This window comes from Chiloscyllium plagiosum, unplaced genomic scaffold (genome assembly GCF_037043375.1).
Source record: "Chiloscyllium plagiosum isolate Xiang-an unplaced genomic scaffold, Cpla_swu_hap1 HiC_scaffold_12, whole genome shotgun sequence".
NCBI lineage: Eukaryota > Metazoa > Chordata > Chondrichthyes > Orectolobiformes > Hemiscylliidae > Chiloscyllium > Chiloscyllium plagiosum.
In genome coordinates, this window is record NW_028270150.1 from 100364220 (window position 1) to 100386413 (window position 22194).

Consider the following 22194-nt stretch of genomic DNA (forward strand, 5'->3'; position numbering starts at 1 on the left):
TTGGAGGGTCCCTAGGTGGAAGATGAGGCTCTGTTCCTCCAGGTGTCAGGTGGCTAGGGTTTGGCAGTGGAGGTGGCTCAGGACTTGCATGTTTTTGGCAGAGTGGGAGGGGAATTGAAATGATCAGCAATAGGATTGTTTGGTGCTTGTGTGCCAGAGATGTTCTCTGGGAGGTTCCCCAAGTTGGCAACCTGTCTCCCCACTGCAGAGGAGACCACATGAAAAGCAACAGACACAGGAGATGAGATGTTTGGATGCACAGGAAAATCTCTGCTGGATGTGGAAGGACCCTTTGGGGCCTTGGATGGAGGTGAGGGAGAGGTGTGGGCGCAAGTTTTACACCTCTTGTGGTGTCGAAGGGAAGATGCCGGGAGTGGAGGGTGGATTGGTGGGGGGCATGGACCTAATGAGAGTGTCATGGAGGTAATGGTCTCAACAGAATGCTGAGAGGGGTGGGGAGGGAAATATATCTCTGCAGAATGCTTTTGTGGTTGGAAAGTTGGTTCTCTGCACTGATCAACTTTTCCTTCAATTACTCATTATATACAAGATGGTTATGGTTGATCTTGATGTGGAGGAGCCACTGTTGGACTGGAGTGGACAAAGTTAAAAGTCACACAACACCAGGTTATAGTCCAACAGGTTTATTTGGAAACAGTGATTTTCAGGCTACCTCTTGAAGGAGCATGCTCCGAAAGCTAGTACTTTCAAATAAACTTGTTGGACTATAACCTGGTGCTGTGATGTTTAACTATGTTTGGACACAATAACATTAGGGAGTTTGACAAGTTTAGCATAAGTGAGCAACTGCTGCAATACAGTTGTCACCATGGTACCATCTTCGCTGGCCAAATCATTGCCCTATATAAAAGAAATAGGCAAACGGAGGACTATGAGATGCAAATTTTAAAGAATTATACCTGACGGTAAAGGTCTCTGTTCTCCAACACCGCCAAAGGCCCTACTTTTAATTGTATTGGTCCTGCACTTGGTTGATTTACCATATCCAATACCTCGCATTAATTCAAACTAAACTCCATCTGCCACTCCTCAGCCCAGTGAGTGATATTACCACCTTCTCACCTTCCCCGTTTAATTTTACAATTCTCTCCCCGTCTCCAGGAAGCCTGCACACTTCGGCCTTGATTTTCACAAAGACCCTGAGCTTGGTTTGCCTTGTGTGGCTGGGGGAGGAGGGACAGATTGCAGACACAGTCAGTGGGGAGGAGAGGCTGGACAGTAATCAGCGGCCTGGTATCATTTCATGGTTTTAGGAAGAGGGTAGTCACACGTTAGAGGTGGGCAATAGTGATCGTTTTTTTTTGGGACCAGAAATTATAGTCTTTTTGGTCTCTGGTGTTCAGTAATAAATATCTATTCGAGACCCATCATTGTGCAGAGTGTGTCTGCATGATTTATGTCCTTAATATTGCAGACTACAGATAATAGCGATTTAAAATAGAAATCAAAGCCAAGCAATTAAAGATGTTGTGGGCGGCACGGTGGCACAGTGGTTAGCACTGCTGCCTCACAGCACCAGAGACCCAGGTTCAACTCCCACCTCAGGCGACTAACTGTGTGGAGTTTGCACTTTCGTCCTGTGTCAGCGTGGGTTTCCTCCGGGTGCTCTGGTTTCCTCCCACAGTCCAAAGATGTGCAGGTCAGGTGAATTCGCCATGCTAAATTGCCCGTAGTGTTAGATTAGGGGTATGGGTCGGTGTGGACTTGTTGGGCCGAAGGGCCTGTTTCCACACTGCAATGTAATGTAATCTAAATCTAATGTAATCTATTCTCTCAGTAACAATGTCAATTACAGAGTCACTTTACAAATTAACTTTATACAAGGGAACAGAATTACATTAATAAATTGCATGAACATGCCAAATATATGGAACTGTACAAATTACATAGCACAGAAGAGGTCTATTTGGTCGATCTTATCCAAACCAACGCAACGAAATATGCTTCTTCATTCAAAGTCAGCAGTTCATAAGACCATAAGACATAGGAGTAAGTCACACAACACCAGGTTACGGTCCAACGGGTGTATTTTTGGAGCACTGCTCCTTCCGCAGGTTAAGTCACTTCACCTGATGAAGGAGCAGCGCTCCGAAAGCTTGTGATTTCAAATACACCTGTTGGACCATAACCTGGTATCGGGCAAATTCTAACTTTGTCCATCCCAGTCCAACACCGGCCCCGCCACATCACCCCTTCAGATCATTTTGTACCATATTAGCCCCAATCAGCAAGGAACTGTCCCTGTGTCGCTCAATATATCAGTACGGTTACTTGTTTTGTTGGAGGAGTAAGGGGAATACTTAAAATATTCAGTCACCTTGACTATTCTAAGCTCAAACCTCAGTAGGGACTGAGGGAACACTGCAATTGCACCACCTACACCGTTTAATATCACAGTGCAGCCTGCAGCCCCCCCTCCCCGACCCTCATACCCAGCCGGGGGGGGCACCGTCCCTCACACCCCGCGGGGGGGGGGGGGCACCGTCCCTCACACCCCGCGGGGGGGGGGGCACCGTCCCTCACACCCCGCGAGGCCGAGCCTCACACCCCGCGGGGGGGGGGGGCACCGTCCCTCACACCCCGCGGGGGGGGGCACCGTCCCTCACACCCCGCGGGGGGGGGGGGGCACCGTCCCTCACACCCCGCGGGGGGGGGGGCACCGTCCCTCACACCCCGCGAGGCCGAGCCTCACACCCCGCGGGGGGGGGGGGCACCGTCCCTCACACCCCGCGGGGGGGGGCACCGTCCCTCACACCCCGCGGGGGGGGGGGGGCACCGTCCCTCACACCCCGCGGGGGGGCCGAGCCTCACACCCCGCGGGGGGGCCGCCCTCCCCACATCCCTCACTTGCCTCCGGGCCCGACTTCGCAGTTTCCGATTCCTTCCCTCAGAGAGAGTGAGTGGTGACTGCGGCCTGCCCGGCGGCACCAGGAGACCGCCCGTGACCCGTGTCCCCCCCGCTCCCTCTGTCGGAGCCCATCAACCTGAACCCGTGACCATGCTCTCTCCAGCCGCCATGACGTCAGGACCAACGTGCGGTCCCAGCGACGTCACGCAGTTGCCAACCGGCGGCGATGACGTCATGCGCAATCTCCGCCCCGAAACCGCGCTATGACGTCATCCGGAGGCGGCGAGGTGCGCATGTCGGCCCGCTGGGCGGGGAGGTGGGGCCTAGACCCTTCATCGCCATCAAGGGTGATGGACGTGGAAAGGTCGGAGGGGCAGGACAGTCGATGTTTCGAGCATAAGCTCTTCATCAGGAACGAAACGTCGGTTCTCCTGCTCCTCGGGTGCTGCCTGACCTGCTGTGCTTTTCCAGCACCGCTCTGATCTAAACTCTGGTTTCTAGCGACTGCAGTCCTCACTTTTGCCCGGTTCCTAACCTAAACTGATGGACAGTTATAGTGTAGAAGGAGAGCATTCAGCCTCTCAAGTTCAAACCAGTCTGCAACAATCCAACTACACTAATCCTAATTTCTAACTACTGGCCAATAGCTCTGGCAGCACAAGTGAATGTCAAAATACAGCTTAAATGTTTCTGAATCAACCACCCTTTTAGGTAGCGATTTCCAAACTCTCACCACCCTCTGAATGAGAGCATTTCTCCCCAATTCTCCTCTTTGCCTTCTATTTATTGCCTTAAATTTATGCCCTTTATTAATTGACCCCTTTAGCAATGGAAAATGAGTCTCCCTTTCCATCCTATCTGTGCCTCTCATCAACTTATTCACACCTATCAGGTTTTCTCTCAATCTTCATTACTCCAAGGAAAACAACCCAATCTTTCCTCATAGTTCAGACCGTCCTGCTGAATCTAGTGAATCTCCTCTTTTCCCTCTCGAGTGCAACCACATCCTTTAATGTGGTGACTAGAACTACGCACAGTACTCCAGTTGAGACCTAACCAGCATTTTATACAGTTCCAGGACAGCCTCCTTGCTCTTGTATTCTCTCACATAACACCAGGTTATAGCCCAACAGGTGAAGGGGCTACACTCCGAAGGCTTATGATTTCAAATGTACCTATTGGACTATAACCTGGTGTCACGTGACTTATAACTTTGTTCGCCCCAGTTCAACACCTCCACATCTGCTAATAAAGGCAAGTATTCCTTACATGTCCTTAACTAATTTATCTACTTGTCTTGCTACCTTCAGGGATCTGTGGCTATGAATGTAACCACCGATAATCATTCAGATGATGTTTGGCAGAGGAAGATCCAAACAATTTACCTTCTTAAAGACTTCTGACACAGGAGCTGGACTTTAAGCAGAGTCTGGGTTACCGACATGAACGAAGAGTCAGGTTTGAAGATGTTATCTTTGGGCATGTATTGTGACAACACTGTGCCTTTAAGAGATAGTTTCTGTCCTGTTTCCTTTGCAGAGGGGTTTTGGCTCAGTGCTACAAAGGTGTTTCCTTCCGACGGTTTGTAAGTAAATTCAGGTTTTTTTTAAAAGTAAGAATAATAAATTGGTGGGGTCAGGCTCATACAGACTCGGAGGGCTTTGGTTGTGCTTTCAGTGAGTTTTTTTTTGTTAGCTGCTGGAACAGATGCCAAGAGTTCTCTCTGCTGCCAGATTGAAGACTTAGACAGAGTCTTCCTCTTAGAAATCAAAAGGGGCCAGGTTGTTTCTTTCAGTATTTCTACTGGATTGGAGTGACTGTTTTGCGGCATTGCATTTTGCTAAAGGGTATGGTAATGGGATGTTGCCTATATCTTTTTGTGTTCCAGCTCTCAGAATGAGCAGAACCCCTGCCATTCCAGTTTATTTTTTCCCCTCTAGTTATAGATTCTCCGAAAGAAGAAATATCCTCTTCTGTCAGGATCTCTCTGGGATGTTGTCTATATTGGATCAGTTGATGATTAGTGGTTAAATTATACATTCTCTTGTTAATTATGTCAACAGCATAAAGTTATACTGATTCTTCATTTTGTTGCATTTTAATTGCATTGTAAGGATAAAGTGTGTTTTGATTCAAGCTTAGTGGTGAACCAATCAAATCATATCTGGAACACAGTGCCTTACTCTTGCTTTTAAGTTGAGGTCTTGGCTATCTCCATAATTTACTTCGGGGGGGACTTGTCTCGTCCCTAGCAGTATTCTGTGAATAGAGAGCTTGGTGAGAATCAAGGCAGCACAGTGGCCTGATTCTGGAGGAAGGGTGAAGCCCAGGAATTTGGGTAGAGACTTATTACATGTAAACTAGAATCCTTTACGATTGATAAATCTGTCTGATTGGGGATGGAGTGTTCATGGCCGGCTAATCTGCCAGCAGTCGGTATTTCACTTTGCTCCCTAGGGAAACCTGTAACATGTGCGAATGCTTCACTCTGTCCTCAGTGACGGAGATGTAGGTGTTCTCCGCAATGTAAGGAGCCTCAGAATCTTCCCTGATTCCGCACTGAAGGGGGGATATGTCACCCACTGCTGGACAGTAGGTGTCCATGGTGTAAAAGTGAAGGAGCAAGATGACCTTAGACAGCCCGAGGAAGTGATGTCTGTTCACTGGGGCAGGGTTCGAGTGATGGCTGCAGCATGTGACCTGGTTCACTGATAACCTTCTTCGGGAAACTTCAGAACCTCAAACACTGCTCCTCAGAGAGATGAGGAATGGGATATGCCCCTTGAAGACCCACTGAGTCCTCCTGAATATTTCTCCTCCTGCTCCCTCTTCCCAGCTGTACCTGCCCTCTCCTATCTTACTTGTTCCTCCCAAGTGCTCAGCCAACTCCAGAGGCAGTCCTACCAGAATACCTTGTTCTGAAACAGCCCAAAACTAGAGAGAAATCTTCTCCGCTGTTAGGAGTAAGTTTTTTGAAGAGTCAGAAAATGTTTCACAAAAGACCCAAAGCCAAGTTAACAATCTCAAATGAGAAAACAGCAGCTAACCTGAATGGAGTGATAGAGTGTTATGGACTAGGCCAGACCACTCAAAACATTCTAAAGCAAGCAGCCCCAGACCATAACTTTGCAATTTGTTTTGGTAAGTGTACAGCAAAAATTATCCAGATTAAGTTAGCCAGGTTGACTACTAGATTTTAAAACAGACAGAAGTTTATTCACAAAATTACACAATGAAACATAAAGAACCCCTACAGAACTCAACCTATCCAACCAGACTCAAGTATGCTGTTCCAAATATACACAACAGTTCCAATAAGCAAACTCTCTTTAAAAACCAGTTTAATGGAATACATGCTCACAGGTTGAAGTTGAAGGGCAGAAAAGAGAGAGAGAGTTTACACACAGCTCCCTGTTGAACTTCCAACCCAGTTCAAGAATAAACTAAAACTGCTCAGCTCAGCTAGAGAGCTGACCACTCCCCTTTCATTAAACAGGTCACTTCGAAAACATGACCACTTTGGCCTGAAGTCTCATCTGTTTACATATAAACAAAAGGCCTCTCAAAAGCCATTTCATCTCTCTACCAAACCAGACTGATTGACCCCTTTGAAAAAAATCAAGGACAGAGTATCCATGAGCCAAGGAACAGCTTTTTAATAAAAAAGGGGCTAGCTTTATGATAGTGGGTAACTCAGCCTTTCTTTACTTCTTGCCATAGTTTCATAAATTACTGAGTGAGTTTATTGGTGAGTCATGCACTGTCTATTGACAAAGCATCCTCCAGTATACAGAACAGTCCAAACCAAAATGGCAAGCAGCCACATCTACCCACCGTGTTCAGTGTTCAGGCACCCTCATTGCTGAATTTGATATACAGATGTGTGGCCCTCAAATATTTTGTGTTGTGCCTTCCTGGTTTGGGTTGTTTGAGTCACATATTGACTTTAACATCTGTTAAAGAATGGCTGCCTTGTGAAGCATAACTCATTTAATTTTTAACAACGTGGTCAGAACTGCTATGTTTTAGTTACAACATAGCAACCATGAATTCCCGTCAATTTACTGAACTCCCACCCGGATTTCTCCCATTTGGAAAGGAGAAGTGTTTCAGGGTTTGCCCTCGAGGGAACTATTCAAACGAAGCAGTGTAGAGGTTGGTTCACCTTGGTGATTTACGTTGTAGACATTCAGTGGTGAAATATGTGGCTGTATCTTACACAGTGTAAATCTTCATCCCAAAATTCACTTCTCAACAGGATCAACAATAAGGAGAGTCCCAAGCGTCTACTGACTCCGATCACAAATAACTATGACCTGCCGAACACAGGAGGCAAGTATAAGTTACTATGATGGTCAAATGATGAGTGAAATTACATTGACTTTTACAGCGCAGAAAAGGCCATCAGCCCATCTGTCCTGTGTCAGTACTTATGCTCGATACAAGTTCCAGCCACCCTATTTCATTTCAGAGACAGTGACTGATATGTTAGGATAGCGAAGAAGGCGTTTGGTGTGCTTGCTTTTATTGGTCAGAGCATTGAGTATAGGAGTTTGGAGGTCGTGTTGCAGCTGTACAGGACATTGGTTAGGCCATGTTTAGAATATTGTGTGCAATTCTGGTCTCCCTGCTATAGGAAGGGTGTTATGAAACTTGAAAGAGCTCAGAAAAGCTTTACAAGAATGTTGTCAGGTTTGAGCTACAGGGAGAGGCTGAATAGGCCGGAGCTGTTTTCCCTGGAGCATCAGAGGCTGAGGGTGACCTTATTGAGGTTTATAAAATCATGTGGGGCATGGATAGGATAAATAGACAAAGTATTTTCCCTGGGGTTGGGCAGTCCAGAACTAGAGGCATAGGTTTAGGGTGAGCAGGGAAAGATTTAAAAGGAACTGAAGGGGCAACATTTTCATACAGAGGGTGGTGCGTGTATGGAATATGCTGCCAGAGGAAGTGGTGGAGGCTGGTACAATTACAGCATTTAAAAGGCATCTGGATGGATATATAAATAGGAAGGGTTGAAAGGAATATCGGCCGGGTGCTGGCAAATGGGACTAGATTAGGTTTGGATATCTGGTCGGCATGGTTGAGTTGGAACGATAGGTCTGTTTCTGTGCACATAGCACATTGTAAATCTCATGTATGTTTTTGTACTCATCATATAAATTGACCATCCACCCACATCATCACCCTTTCAGTCACATCTTGCTAAATAAACACACCACACACGGAGCCTCCATTTCTCACTGGATGTGTTACTTTCTGCTATCTTATGACAGGGTGCAAGAGATCATTAGGAAATAGGGGCTGTGTTGCAAAGATGTGTGTGTGTTTAAGACATCCCACGTCCTTTGCCAATGACATTTCAAAATGGCAAGCATCCACACCCACACTCCTGGTTCACTTTTATAACCAGAGAATAAGATGGCCTCTATTTTGGAGGGAATTTCGAGGCTTGAAAGTTCAGCTTCTGTATCGGTGTCTGTGTTAAGTGCTTTTATCAAATCTTCCATTAGAGAGAGAGAGGAGGGGAAGAGTGAGAAAGAGAGAGAGAGAGAGAGCAAGAAAAAGAGAGAGAGGCCTTTTCGATCACTGTACTTATGCTGGTTCCTTCAACAATTGTCCTTGCTGTTCCCTCATAGATCTGCAAATTTGCCCTTAAGGAAATTGTTCTTGAATCTGATCCCAGGCACTGCATTCCAGAATGTAAAAAACCGTAACATAAAACATACAATCCTCATTTGTTTTGCAAATCCTCTTAAATATGGTTGTGACTGCCCCCACCAGTGCTAACAGTGTCTCCTTATTTACTCAATCAAAAGCCTTCTTAAAGTGCAACACAATAAAATATCTCCTCTCTGCCCAAAGGGGATAAATTCCAGATTCTCTACTGTCTGTTGAACCGAAGGTCCCTTCATCTTGCTAACCTTCTAGTAAATCAATTCTATGCTCTCGCCACAAGCTTCATAGAGTCATACAGCACAGAAATAGGACCTTCAGTCTAATTCGTCCATTCTAACGCAAAAACAGAAATTGCAGAAAACTCAGCAGGTCTGGCACTATCTGTCAAGAGAAAGCAGAGTTAACATTTCGTGTCCAGTGCCCCTTCTTCGGAACAGAAGCTTCTTCTGCTTTCTAACTTGACTTTCTCTCCACAGATGCTGCCAGAACTGCTGTGGTTTTCCGGCAATTTCTGTTTTCGTTCCACACCATTCAGTCCTCTGGAGAACTCATGTTTCAAAAAGATCTTCCCTCATCCTTCTAATGGTATGGGTCTAAACTGTTCAAACTCCGTAAATGGAAGTTCTCTATCCAAGGAGATTGCAGATGCTCCAGCTCAGAAGTTCACCTGAGAACAGGAAGAATTCACCTACATTTCAGGCATTCATTAAGGACCTCCCAACATAGAAACATTCTTTGGTTTAGTTATGATTGTCATTTTTGCACTTCAAACACAGCAATTGAGAGCCTCAGGACTTGGGTTCGATTTTTAGATCTGATGCTCTTGGAAGGTGTAACCAGCAATGGATGACCATAAAGCACACCACAAAGCAGGTGCACTGGAGTTTCAGCAGCACAATTTCAGGTCCCATTCCTCTGATCGGTCACTTGTGCCACATTCAATTGGATAGTATGTAGCAGTGCAAACTTTAGATCAGCAAACAGACTTAACACTCTAGTCTCAGGTTATTTTTACAGCCTTTATTGCTGCGTCCTTTCGATATTGAGCAGGCTGGCAAAGTCTGCAGCAACACCCAGGGCTGAGGGGGTACTGCAAATCTTCATCTATCTTACAAATTAATGACCATGATACCCTTCCTTAAGTGCAATGCCCAGGAACACAGTCCGCCAACTGAGATTCAACTGAGGTTGAGGTGTGACCTTATAGAGGTTTATAAAATAATGAGGGGTATAGATAAGGTGAATGGCAGGTGTCTTTTCCCCAGGGAGGAGGATTTCAAGCCCAGGGGTTGGAGGGGGCATTTTCTTAAGGTGAGGGGAGAAACATTTTAAAAAAGACATGGAAGCATATCTTTTACACAGAGAGTGGTTCATGTGTGAAATTAATTAATTTTCTGGAGAAATTGATAGATGCGGGCACAGTTACAACATTTAAAAGAACATTGGGATAAGTACATGATAAGAAATGTTTGGAATGATGTGGGCCAATTGCAGGTAGGTGGAACTAGTTTAATTTGGGATTATAGTTGGCATGGACCAAAGAGTTTGTTTCTGTGCCATATTACTGTGTGACTTGGTGATGATTTATTTGTAAAGCTTTAGAATCATAGAATCCTAGCAGTGCATAGAGGCTGTACAGCTCATCGAATCCGCACCAATACTTTAAAGAGTATCCCAACCCCTATTCTCTCCCTGACCACACCCTTCCAATCCCTTTAGCAAAATTACTTTATTTAAATGCACCACACCTCAATTTCTGTAGCCAGGGATCCTCTATGCTTTAATAAAATCTTTCTGCTGCTTGATCATCGACCCCCCAACGTCTCTTCTACGTTTTTCAATTAACATTTCCTTGCCTCTCCATGTCCTTCCCTCTAAAATATATAATTTCATACTTTATTGCTGACAACTTAGTTTGGCAAACTGCTTATTTTATCAGAAGGTGACCTCCTGAAATCATTCAGCACCAGGCTATAGTCCAACAGGTTTAATTGGAAGCACTAGCTTTCCGAGCTCTGCTCCTTCATCAGGACAACTACCTGATGAAGGAGCGTTGCTCCGAAAGCTAGTGTGCTTCCAATTAAACCTGTTGGACTATAACCTGGTGTTGTGTGATTTTTAACTTTGTACACCCCAGACCAACATTCGCATCTCTAAATCCTGAAACCATATCCTCATGAGTCTTTGCAATTTCCATTTTGGGGAGGGAGGGAGAGAGAGGGATCAGTGATGAGAAGACATTTGAAAGGGTTAGAAAAGCAGTGATTGGGAATAGAAGTGACTGAGAGGGGAAGGAATGGTGACTGAGAGGAGGCAGGTTCAGTGATCGGCAGGGGAAGTGATCAAGAAGAGAAAGGGCACTGATGGGAAGTGGGAGTGAGGTAACCAAGGATAGTGTGTGCTGGGTGGGGGTAGTGAGGGAGGAGTTGACTGGAATAGGTTGAAACATAGAAGTAGGAGCAGGAGTAGGCCATTCAGTCCTTAGAGCCTGTTCCACCGTTCAGTGTAATACTGTTCCAACTCAGTACTCTACTCACCCTTTCGTTCCATGCTCTTCGATCCATTTAGCCCTAAGAACTATATCTAACTTTCTTGAAAACATTCAATGTTTGACCTCAATTGCTTTCTGTGGCAGAGAATTCCACAGGTTCACCACGCTCTGGATGAAGACATTTCTCCTCACCTCAGTCCTAAATAGTCTACCCCTGAATCCTTAGACTGTGACCCTTGGTTTTAGACTTTCTGGTCATCAGAAACACCCTTCCTGCATTTACCCCATCTAATCCTGTTAGAATATAAAAGAGACCTAAGGGGCAATTTTTCACACAGAGGGTGGTACGTGTATGGAATGAGCTGCCAGAGGAAGTGATGGAGGCTGGTACAATTGTGACATTTAAGAGGCATTTGGATGGGTATATGAATAGGAAGGGTTTGGAGGGATATGGGCCGGGTGCTGGCAGGTGGGACTAGATTGTGTTGGGATATCTGGTCGGCATGGACGGGTTGGACCGAAGGGTCTGTTTCCATGCTTTACATCTCCATGACTCTATAATTGTGTAGGTTTCTATGAATGTCAGCTGATCGGAGTAGAAGAGTGGGGTAGGTAATGGGACAGGAAAGTAAGAGTGGGTGGAGGGGATGTATATGGGAATCTGAGACTGTTGGGGGTGGTGGTAGGTATAGGACTAGTCGCTGATCTAGTCCAGGGCTTCTCAAAGTGGAGATCAGGGCCCCAAGAAGAGATTGGGGTCCAGAGTTCTGAGGCAGCAATGGCCATTATGGAACTCTCACCAAGGTATAACCTCTGTACTTCCGCTCTGACAGTTCCCACTCTCACATCCCCCTTACTCTGCTCTTCCAGTACTCCCATAATGAGTCGTGACATTTTCAAGCCTCAATGTGGGCCCATGGGAATAAAGTTTGGGAAGCAGTATTTTTAAATGTTTACATTATTCAGTCACTAACTCTGAAGAAACTGAATGATAACCCACAGCTCACGGTCCATGTGTATGAGGGTTTTCACTGGTACCCTTCCTCTATCCATGGCATTTTGTTTCAGATCTGAATTCAACATTCTCACTTCCCTCCCAACCTGCCATTCTGTTGGCATTCTCTAAAGCCTGAATCACTGATGGTTTTGATGTGGTTGTAACAGGTGTTGCTGGTATCTTTGGTATGTTGTTATTTGAGTGGTTCTGTTCTGCTCCGATCCCTGAGTCAGGATGCAGTCATCAACCTGAAGTCTGTCCAGGAACTGGCCAAAGACCTAGGCTTTCAATGGACCATCGTGGCCTGTGAGCTGGGCTTCAGCAGAGCAGAGATCAGCCACTTCCATAGAGCCTCCCTGGAGAAAAAGGTGCAAGCAAGGAAAATGCTAGAGAGCTGGTACGTCAAAAGTTTCATTACTGCATCACGTCTGCTCTGAGGTCTTCTGTCTCTTGTGTTATATGCAAATGCTCTGAGTTAGAAGGACAGTGACCATCGTAACATTCTGTCATTGTCACCAGTTCTCCAGAACTTTGTGCAAATGGACCAACCTGGTGACTAGATGGTGACTTATTGCACTGAGCATGAAGTCAAGACTTCACATCACTTCAGTGTGTACTTTTGACGTGTGATCATTGCTCTTTTTCAACTTAATTCTCATTCACTTGATTGCTGACCACTTGTCATAGTCATAGAGATGTACAGCATGGAAACAGACCCTTCGGTCCAACCCGTCCATGCTGACCAGATATCCCAACACAATCTAGTCCCACCTGCCAGCACCCGGCCTATATCCCTTCAAACCCTTCCTATTCATATACCCATCCAGATGCCTTTTAAATGTTGCAATTGTACCAGCCTCCACCACTTCCTCTGGCAGCTCATTCCATACACGCACCACCCTCTGTGTGAAAATGTTGCTCCTTAGGTGTCTTTTATATCTTTCCCCTCTCACTCTAAACCTATGCCGTCTAGTTCTGGACTCCCCCACCCCAGGGAAAAGACTTTGTCTATTTATCCTATCCATGCCCCTCATAATTTTGTAAACCTCTATAAGGTCACCCCTCAGCCTCCGACGCTCCAGGGAAAACAGCCCCAGCCTGTTCAGCCTCTCCCTATAGCTCAAATCCTCCAACCCTGGCAACATCCTTGTAAATCTTTTCTGAACCCTTTCAAGTTTCACAACATCCTTCCGATAGGAAGACCAGAATTGCACACAATATTCCAACAGTGGCCTAACCAATTTCCCGTACAGCCACAACGTGACCTCCCAACTCCTGTACTCAATACTCTGACTGATAAAGGAAAGCATACCCAACGCCTTCTTCACTATCCTATCTACTTGCAACTCCACTTTCAAGGAGCTATGAACCTGCACTGCAAGGTCTCTTTGTTCAGTAACACTCCCTAGGACCTTGTATTTGGTCCTGGTTATTTTTTAAATGACGAAAGGTTGAGACAGAGGGATGCCAAGTATTCTGCTTCAAAGCCCATAACGTAAAGAGCTGGTGAGACCTTGGGTTTTTTCTAAATTCAGAACAAGATGTTACGATATTGGAACAGTTACTGTTTAGTAGTTAAGTGACATATTACTCAGTGAAGTTTTCCAGTAAAATTACTCTAATTTTTTTTTTTAGCTATAGTGTATTAATAAAGTGTGCTTTACTTCAAGACTGGTAGTTTGACCAATCAAATTGCATCACGATTGCAATGCCAGGCAATTGCCTTTAAAATAAGGAAAAATTAGAGTCTTGGCTATATTAGTATGTCTCGAGTGGGTTTGGTCTGGTCCATAACACATTTAATTCCCATTCCTGGATCTCGTGTCATTTCATGTTATAATCAATTCTCTCCCAGTAGTCGCAGTCCCTCTGTTTCTCTCTGACAAAGCCCCTGTCATTATCTCTCCCTTCGACAAACAACCCTTGACTTCCCGTCTACAGCCTTGCAAATGACCTGTCTCCGATACACCAGACACCCAACTGGACGACAGGGGAGAGGGGAAAGAGGAGGACGGTGTGGTCACTGTATCTAAGGCTGCAGGCAGATCAAGAAGGACAGGAGGGAAAAGTTTACCAAAGTCACATTGCAGAGCATATGTGATTTTGGTAAGAGTAGTTTTAGTACTGCAGCAGAGCAGAGATCTGATTGGAAGGATTGAAACATACTGTTCTGGGAAAGATCAGAGTCGCCCGAGGCTAGAATCAAACCTGGGTCCCTGGTGCTGTGAGGCAGCAGTGCTAACCACTGAGCCACCATGCCGCCCAGTGATAATGCCAGGTTTGAAGGCAAAGGAGACAGTACCTGGTGTGATTAAGCCATTGACAATATGGGTCATCCTGGGAGCCAGAAGGGCATATTGGGTGGTCAGCGTTCTCGTGGGAAGAGTCATAGAGCTATACAGCATAGAAGTAGACCCTTCAGTTCAACTTGTCAATGCCAACCAGATATCCTAAATTAATCTAGTCCTATTTGTCAGCACTTGGCCCATATCCTTCTAAACCTCTCCGATTCACATACCTATCTTTTTAAATGTTGTAATTGTACCAGCCTCCACCATTTCCTCTGGCAGCTCATTCCATACACACCATCCTCTATGTGAAAAGGTTGCCACTTAGGTCCCTTTTAAATCTTTCCTCTCACCTTAAACCTATGCCCTCTAGTTGTGGACTCCTGTACCTCAGGGAAAAGACCTTGTCTATTTACCCTATGTCCCTCATGATTTTATAAACCTCTATAAGGTCACCCTTCAGCCTCCAACATGCAAGGGAAAATAGCTCCAGCCAATTCAGCACAAAGCCTCCAACCCTGGCAACATCCTTGTAATTCTTTTCTGAACCCTTTCAAGTTTCACAGCATCCTTCCTAAAGCAGGGAGACCAGAATGGCATGCAGTATTCCAGTAACAGCTTAACTGATGTCTTCTACAGCTGCAACATGACCACCCAACTCCTATACTTAGTGCATTCACCAATAAAGGAAAGCATACCAAACACCTTCTTCTCTATCCTGTCTACCTGCGACTCCATTTTCAAGGAGCTATGAATTGGCACTCCCATGGTATCTTTGTTAAGCAATACTCCCCAGGACCATTCAATGTGTAAGTACTGCTCTGATTTGCCTTTCCAAAGTGCAACACCTTGCATTTATCTTAAACTCCATCTGTCACTCCTCAATCCATTGGCCCATCTGATCAAGATCCCATTGTACTCTAAGGTAATCTTCTTCGCTGTCCACTATACTTCCAATTTTGGTGTCATCTGCAAACTTATTAACCATACCTCCTATGTTCACATCCAAGCCAGAGAATCATAGAATCCCTACAGTGTGGAAACAGATCATTCAGCCCAGCAAGTCCACACGACCCTCCGAACAATGACCCATCCAGACCCATTCCCCTAACCTATTGCTCTACATTTGCCCATGACTAGTGAACCTAACCTACACATTGTTGAACACTATGGGTAATTTAGCATTGCCAATTCACCTAACTTTGGATTGTGGGAGGGAACTGGAGCACCCGGAGAAACCCGTGCAGATGAGGAGAATGTGCAAACTTCACACAGACAATCGCCTGAGGTTGGAATCAAACCTGGGCCCCTGGCACTATGAGGCAGCAGTGCTAATCACTGAGCCACCATACCACCCATTTATGTAAATGACAAAAAGCAGAGTCCTTGTGGCACACCACTGGTCACAGGTTTCCAGTCTGAAAAGCAACCCTCCATAACCATCCTCTGTCTTCTACCTTTGTGACAGTTCTGTATCCAAATGGCTACTTCTCCCTGTATTCCATGCAATCTAACCTTGCTAACTAGTCTACCATCTGAAACATTGTCAAATGCCTTACTTAAGTCCATATAGATCACATCTACCACTCTGCCCTCATCAATCCTCTTTGTTACTTCTTCAAAAAACTCAATCAAGTTTGTGAGACATGATTTCCCACGCACAAAGCCATGTTCACTCTCCCTAATCAGTCCTTGCCTTTCCAAATACATGTAAATCCTGTCCCTCAGGATTCCCTCCAACAACTGGCCCACCACCGACATCAGGCTCACTGGTCTACAGTTCCTTGGCTTTTCATTACCACCTTTCTTAAATAGTGACACCACGTTAGCCAACTTCCAGTCTTCCAACACCTCACCTGTGGCTATCAATGATACAAATATCTCAGCAAGGGGCCCAGCAATCACTTCTCTAGCTTCCCACAGAGTTCTAGGGTACACCTGATCAGGTCCAGGGGATTTGACCACATTTAGGCATTTTAAGACATCCAGCAACTCCTCCTCTGTGATATATACATTTTTCAAGACATCACTATTTATTTCCCCATGTTCTGTATCTTCCATATCCTTCTCTACAGTAAACACTGATGCAAAATACTCGTTTAGTAACTCCCCTATCTCCTGCCGTTCCATACGTAGACTGCCTTGCTGATCTTTAAGTGGTCCTATTCTGTCCCTAGTTCCCTTTTGTTCTTGATGCATTTGTAGAATCCCTTTGGATTCTCTTTAATTTTATTTGCCAAAGCTATCTAATGTTCCTTTTTGCCCTCCTGATTTCCCTCTTATTGCCTTTCTACTCTTCTAGGGAATCACTTGATCTCTGCTGTCTATATCTGACATATGCTTCCTTCTTATTCTTGACCAAAACCTCAATTTCTCTAGTCATCCAGCATTCCTTTCCCCCAGCATCCTTGCCCTTCACCCTAGCAGGTGAAGGGACACAGATCCTAAATTAATCTAGTCCCATTTGCCAGCATTTGGACCAAATCCCTCTAAACACTTCCAATTTACATTCTCATCCAGATCCTTTTAAATGTTGTAATTGTACTAGCGTCCACCACTTCCTCTTCATCCATACACGCACTACCCTCTATGAGAAAACGTTGCCCCTTAGGTCCCTTTTAATCTTTCCCCTCTCACCTTTAAACCTCTACCCTCTAGTTTTGGACGCACCTACCCAGGGGAAAAGACATTGAACTATTCACCATATCCATGCCTTTCATGATTTTATAAACTGCTATAAGGTCACTTGTTAGCCTCTGACACTCCAGAGAAAATGCCCCCAGTCTATTTAGCCTCTCCATGTAACTCAATTCCTCCAACCCTGGAAGCATGCTTTAAATCTTTTCTGAATCCTTTCAAGTTTCACAACATCCTTCCTAAAGCAGGCAGACCAGAATTGAATGCAGTATTGCAAAGGTGGCTTAACCAATATCTTGTAAAGCCACAACACGACCTCCCGACTCCTACGCTCAATGCCCTGACCAATAAAAGAAAGCATACCAAACACCTTCTTCACTACCCTGTCTATCTGTGACTTCACTTTCAAGAAACTATGGACCTGCACTCTAAAGTCTTTTTGTTCGGTGGAATAGGGTGGACAGAACAGTATTTGGTATTATTGTATTAATCCAGAAACTCAGTTAATGGCAGATGGTGAAATTTGAAATCAGTAAAAAAAAAAAATCTGGAATTAAGAGTCTCATGATGACCATGAAACCGTTGTTAATTGTTGGAAAAACACATCTGGTTCACTAATGTCCTTTCGGGAAGCAAATCTGCCATCCTTACCTGGTCTGGCCTACATGTGACTCCACACCTACAGCAATGTGGTTGACTCTTAACTCTCTCTGGGCAGTAAATGCTGGCTTAGCCACAGCCACCCACATCCCAGGAGTGAAATTACAAAAACTTTCAATGTAGAGATGGATAGATTTTTAGAATCCAATACCATCAAGGAATGGGAAAATGGCATTGAAGTGGATGTTCAGCCATGATCCAGTACAGGAGTGAAGGTTTGAGGGGCTGAATGGTCCATTCCTGCTCCTATGTTTCTCTGGTTCATCCATGTTGTTCACCCAACTTCTGTGCTCAGTTCTCAGGACTGAAGGGTCACAATCTGTAGAGATCACTGACCCATGCACAGCCCCAATGGTCAAGGCACAGGAGAAACGGGGAATGTGAGATGCCAAATAGCGAAAGTTAAACCGAAATTTCATATTCACGCTTTTTGGTCGATGAAATTTTAAAATAATGCGACCTGTTCGTAAGGTACAGATTCTGGTTTGATTAAAAATTTCTCCCTTTTTTTTCAGGTACGAGAAATCCTGGAACAAAGTGAACAAAACAAAGATGCTGCAGGATGCTTTGGAAAGGGCTGGGAGGAAGGATTTGGCAGATAAGCTACAGTGTCTGCACTGGGGTCACCAGAAACTCAGTCGGCGTGTGGAGCTACCCTCAGCCTTTCCCTTTCTCATCACCATACACAAGACCATTAATAACCGGGAAGGGTTGCAAAAAATCAATCAGCTCAGCCATAAATAATAAGGAAATCCATTCACTGCTGTGCCTTTTAACAGTACTTTAGAAAGTGCCCGGTGACATTAATCGACTTAAAATGTTGCTCTTGTTGTACTGGTGTGAGAGGCTTAGTAAAACCAGAAGTCTTTTATTTTGTCGTTGCCAATCTTGTTCAATTATTTCTTTATCCTGTAATGGGTTGTGGACAAGTGACACAGGCAAGACACACCCCTGGCTGCCCAGAGTGTTGCCCTCGCTCTGCCGCATTGCCCTCCATACTTTAACGGTATTGATAATGATTGGATTATGGCAATATTCCTTAACTGTCCTCATTTTGTCTCGGGACAACATACTAATAAGGGGGCACTTTGCCTACAAAGTTTCAATGTCTAATCATATTGAAGCAGAGTCCCCGCAAGCTCAGTCACTCACATGAGAGAGCTTTGGTTTGGAGATGCCGGTGTTGGACTGGGGTGTACAAAGTTAAAAATCACACAACACCAGGTTATAGTCCAACAGGTTTGATTGGAAGCACTAGCTTTCGGAGCGACGCTCCTTCATCAGGTGGTTGTGGAGGACACAATTGTAAGACACAGAATTTATAGCAAAAGTTTACAGTGTGATGTAACTGAAATTATATATTGAAAAAAACCTTGATGGTTTGTTAAGTCTCTCATCTGTTAGAATGACCATGATAGTTTCACACCTTTCATGTGTAAGTCACAAAAGTCACATTCTCAGGTTAACTGTAACATCATAAGATGTTGACGGTGTTAGCCCTCTGTGTTCCCTATCTGTGCCATAATGTTTAGACTGATTCTAATCTAAAAAAATAGTTAACAGGGTCTTACATGGATTCATGCAGTTTTTGAGCAAAGTACAATGTAACTCTGCAAGTACAAGTTCACCCCACAAACGTATATGTCTGTGTGTGAGAGTGTAAAGGGGTCTAAGTCTGTGAGAGGGTAAATAGCTGATCAAAGACAGGACCGATAAATATACCTAAATAAAGGAAACCGCCCTGTGACCACTTAAAAGGAAATCGAGAATCGCCCTCGATGTCAGGGGTATTTTTCAGAGAACCCCATAAGCATGGCCTCCGATTTTGGAAAATTGATCTTGTAGCGCAAAAAAGGTGCCAAACGAATTAATGCATTGTATCAAATGATATACCGAAACTGCTGGGTTTGACAGAAAGATAAGGACATCATCTACATAGAATATAATCTTGTGATTTTAATCCCACTTCTAGGGCAGGTATGTTGGTGTCCCTATGAATGGCCTCTGCCAGCGGCTCAATCGCCGATGTAAAAAGCAATGGCAAGAGGGGACAGTCTTGACTGCCCCTGCGGATACTAAAATTACTGACTTTTCTTAGTTCTCTCTTTAGGTCTTGTCTAGCTAGCTTGTAACTCTCAAGCACCCTGAGCCTTCATGTCTCATCCTAACATAAGCCTTCTTCTTCCCCTTGACAAGAGATTCAACTTCTTTAGTAAACCACTGCTACCTTACTCTACCACTTACCCCCTGTCTGACAGGTACATACTTATCAAGGATACGCAGTAGCTGTTCCTTGAATAAGCTCCACATTTCAATTGTGCACATCCCCTGCAGGTTACTTCACATCCTATGCATCCTAAATCTTGCCTAATCGCATCGTAATTGCCTTTCCCCCAGCTATAACCCTTGCCCAGTGATTATATTCCTATCCCTTTCCATCGCTAAAGTAAACATAACCAAATTGTGGTCACTATCACCAAAGTGCTCACCGACCTCCAAATCTAACACCTGGCCAGGTTCATTACCCTGTACCAAATCCAATGTGGCCTCACCCCTTGTTCGCCTGTCTACATAGTGTCAGGAAACCCTCCTGCACACATCTAAGGTACTTGAACTAGAGTATTTCTAGTCAATACTTGAAAAGTTAAAGATCGCCATAACAACTACCCATGACTCTTGCTCCTATCCAGAATCATCTTTGCTATCCTTTCCTCTACATCTCTGGAACTATTCGGAGACCTATAGAAAACTCCCAATAGGGTGACCTATCCTTTCCTATTTCTAACCTCAGCCCATACTACTTCAGTTGACGAGTCCTCAAATGTCCTTTCTTCCACCGTAATACTATCCTTGACTAAGAATGCCACACCTCCCCCTCTTTTACCATCTTCTCTGCTCTTACTGAAACATCTAAATCCCAGAACCTGCAACAACCATGAAGATAGTTTCTCTTCACATCGCCTTTCAATTCCTTTCATCATGGGGCCCCGCGACAAATGGTTGCCGGTCAAGAACTGAAAAGGGTGGCTTAATTTTCAAATGTCAATCCATGCTCTGTTAGAATAAACCTATCTTTGTGAAGCGATGAGTGTTGACTAGAACATCAGAGTAAACCACTTCTGCTGTTGTTCAAAATAAGGGTATTACCAATGGGTAAATGGTGCTTAGATAGCTCAGCCGTTAGGGAACCAGAGATCCTGAGCTGAAATATCGCCATTCATAAGAAACAGTAAAACCTGCAGACGACACATACTGGTCTGACGTGTCCACTTCTAAATGGAACTCCAATATAACTGACATGTTCATTTCCAAGCATGTTATTTTACTGGTATTTCCTTCCAGAGATATTGAAATTGGATAAATCTGCTAAGTTGACTCCCGGCAGCTGAATATATTTGTGTAAAATTTGCAGTAAATCAAAACCTCAAATGGTTTATCAATCTTTCTCACAAGGAAACCTGTCAGCATGACCTGGTCTGAACCACACACAATTTCAGTCTCAAATCGCAAGGTCAACTTGAAAGGGGGTCTCCTTAAGTTGCTGAGGAAGCCACCCAGATGCAGAGCAAACTGCTACAAATCATAATAATAGGCATCATTACAGTGACAGCATAATGACAGTCTAGTTAATTGCAATGGTCATATCACTGAACTAGGAATCCAGATTAATGCTCTGGGGACGAGAGTTCAAATTCTAACAGGAAATCTGAATTCAATTAATAAATCTAGAGTTGAAATCTACTGTCAGTAATGGTGACCATGACAACTCAGCCAGGCACTCGAATCAAGGGGCAATCAGAGATGGCCATTAAATATTAGCCTTGCAAGTCTTGCCCACATGACAGAATAAAGCATGGAGGAGAGACAAAGCCAAGATGTCATTCTCAGGACAGCAATGGATGGATAATTAACTGCAGCCTTGCCCACATTCCAGGGACAAAGTCAATTGCTGAATACAATATTTAATCAATTTAATCTTGTGGATGGGCTGAATATTTAAGTTCTTAAGCATACAGGAGACAAGTTTAAGTTCCAAATACATCAGCCAGGCAGCTAGCACTAACTCAGGGGAGGGAAGGGATCATCGAGGTAGTGGATTGGTGGGAAGTTGGAGAGCAGTGATGACACAAACTGTATCAAATGGACAGAATGCCATTACTGAGTGAATAGATCTGAAGTATTTGCTCTATGGCACATGCGGGAACTACACAAAAGTTAATTGTCATCTCTCAGCCATGAACTTGATCAGATTGGTTGGAAGTTTACAAAAATCTCCTGAAGTGAACCCTTCTCCTCTATCCTCCCATGACAAACTGACAGGAATCTTCACATTATCCTTGATAATTGATAAATATAAAGAACTCAACGCCAATTACAAACAGTGTCAATTTATTGGCCTTTTTCTTTACATAAAAGATGAGTACGTAATAACAACTATTTCAAAAGCTTCAAAAATAGATTTTTCTAAAACAAAACTTGTTGACTTAAGTGATGCCAGAAGCATTTGTGAGATGTTCAGCAGGCTGACGGGATACAAGAATCTGCTCACCAATTCTGAGCTTGATCATTATTT

The 22194-nt window shown here is 44.4% G+C and overlaps 2 protein-coding genes across 9 annotated transcripts in view; one reads left to right on the forward strand and one right to left on the reverse strand.

Annotated features, from left to right (window-relative positions):
- The window catches only part of slc9d1 (solute carrier family 9 member D1), a 64328-nt gene extending 61317 nt beyond the window's left edge, over nt 1-3011 (reverse strand). For 2 of the 4 annotated variants that reach the window (XM_087993081.1, XM_087993076.1), the window contains exon 1: nt 2873-3011. The gene's annotated coding sequence lies outside the window, so the exon portion shown is untranslated. Of the gene's footprint in view, nt 1-1907; nt 2307-2872 lie in introns of those variants that run through there. The other 2 variants (XM_087993078.1, XM_087993080.1) reach the window with 2 other exon arrangements.
- Nucleotides 3012-3137: 126 nt separating this feature from the next.
- LOC122554884 (uncharacterized) lies at nt 3138-18492 on the forward strand. 5 transcript variants are annotated; one of them, XM_087993083.1, is made up of 5 exons: nt 3138-3156; nt 4180-4327; nt 7128-7201; nt 12204-12433; nt 18137-18492. In XM_087993083.1, the coding sequence occupies exons 3-5, from the start codon at nt 7181-7183 to the stop codon at nt 18363-18365; spliced, it is 480 nt and encodes a 159-aa protein (XP_087849209.1). In that variant the 5' UTR covers nt 3138-3156; nt 4180-4327; nt 7128-7180; the 3' UTR covers nt 18366-18492. The 5 variants fall into 5 exon arrangements, with proteins under 5 accessions (XP_087849209.1, XP_087849208.1, XP_087849211.1 ...); XM_087993082.1 differs by lacking the exon at nt 3138-3156 and adding an exon at nt 3241-3580; XM_087993085.1 differs by lacking the exon at nt 3138-3156 and adding an exon at nt 3241-3580 and having other exon boundaries at nt 12270-12433.
- Nucleotides 18493-22194: the final 3702 nt, after the last annotated feature.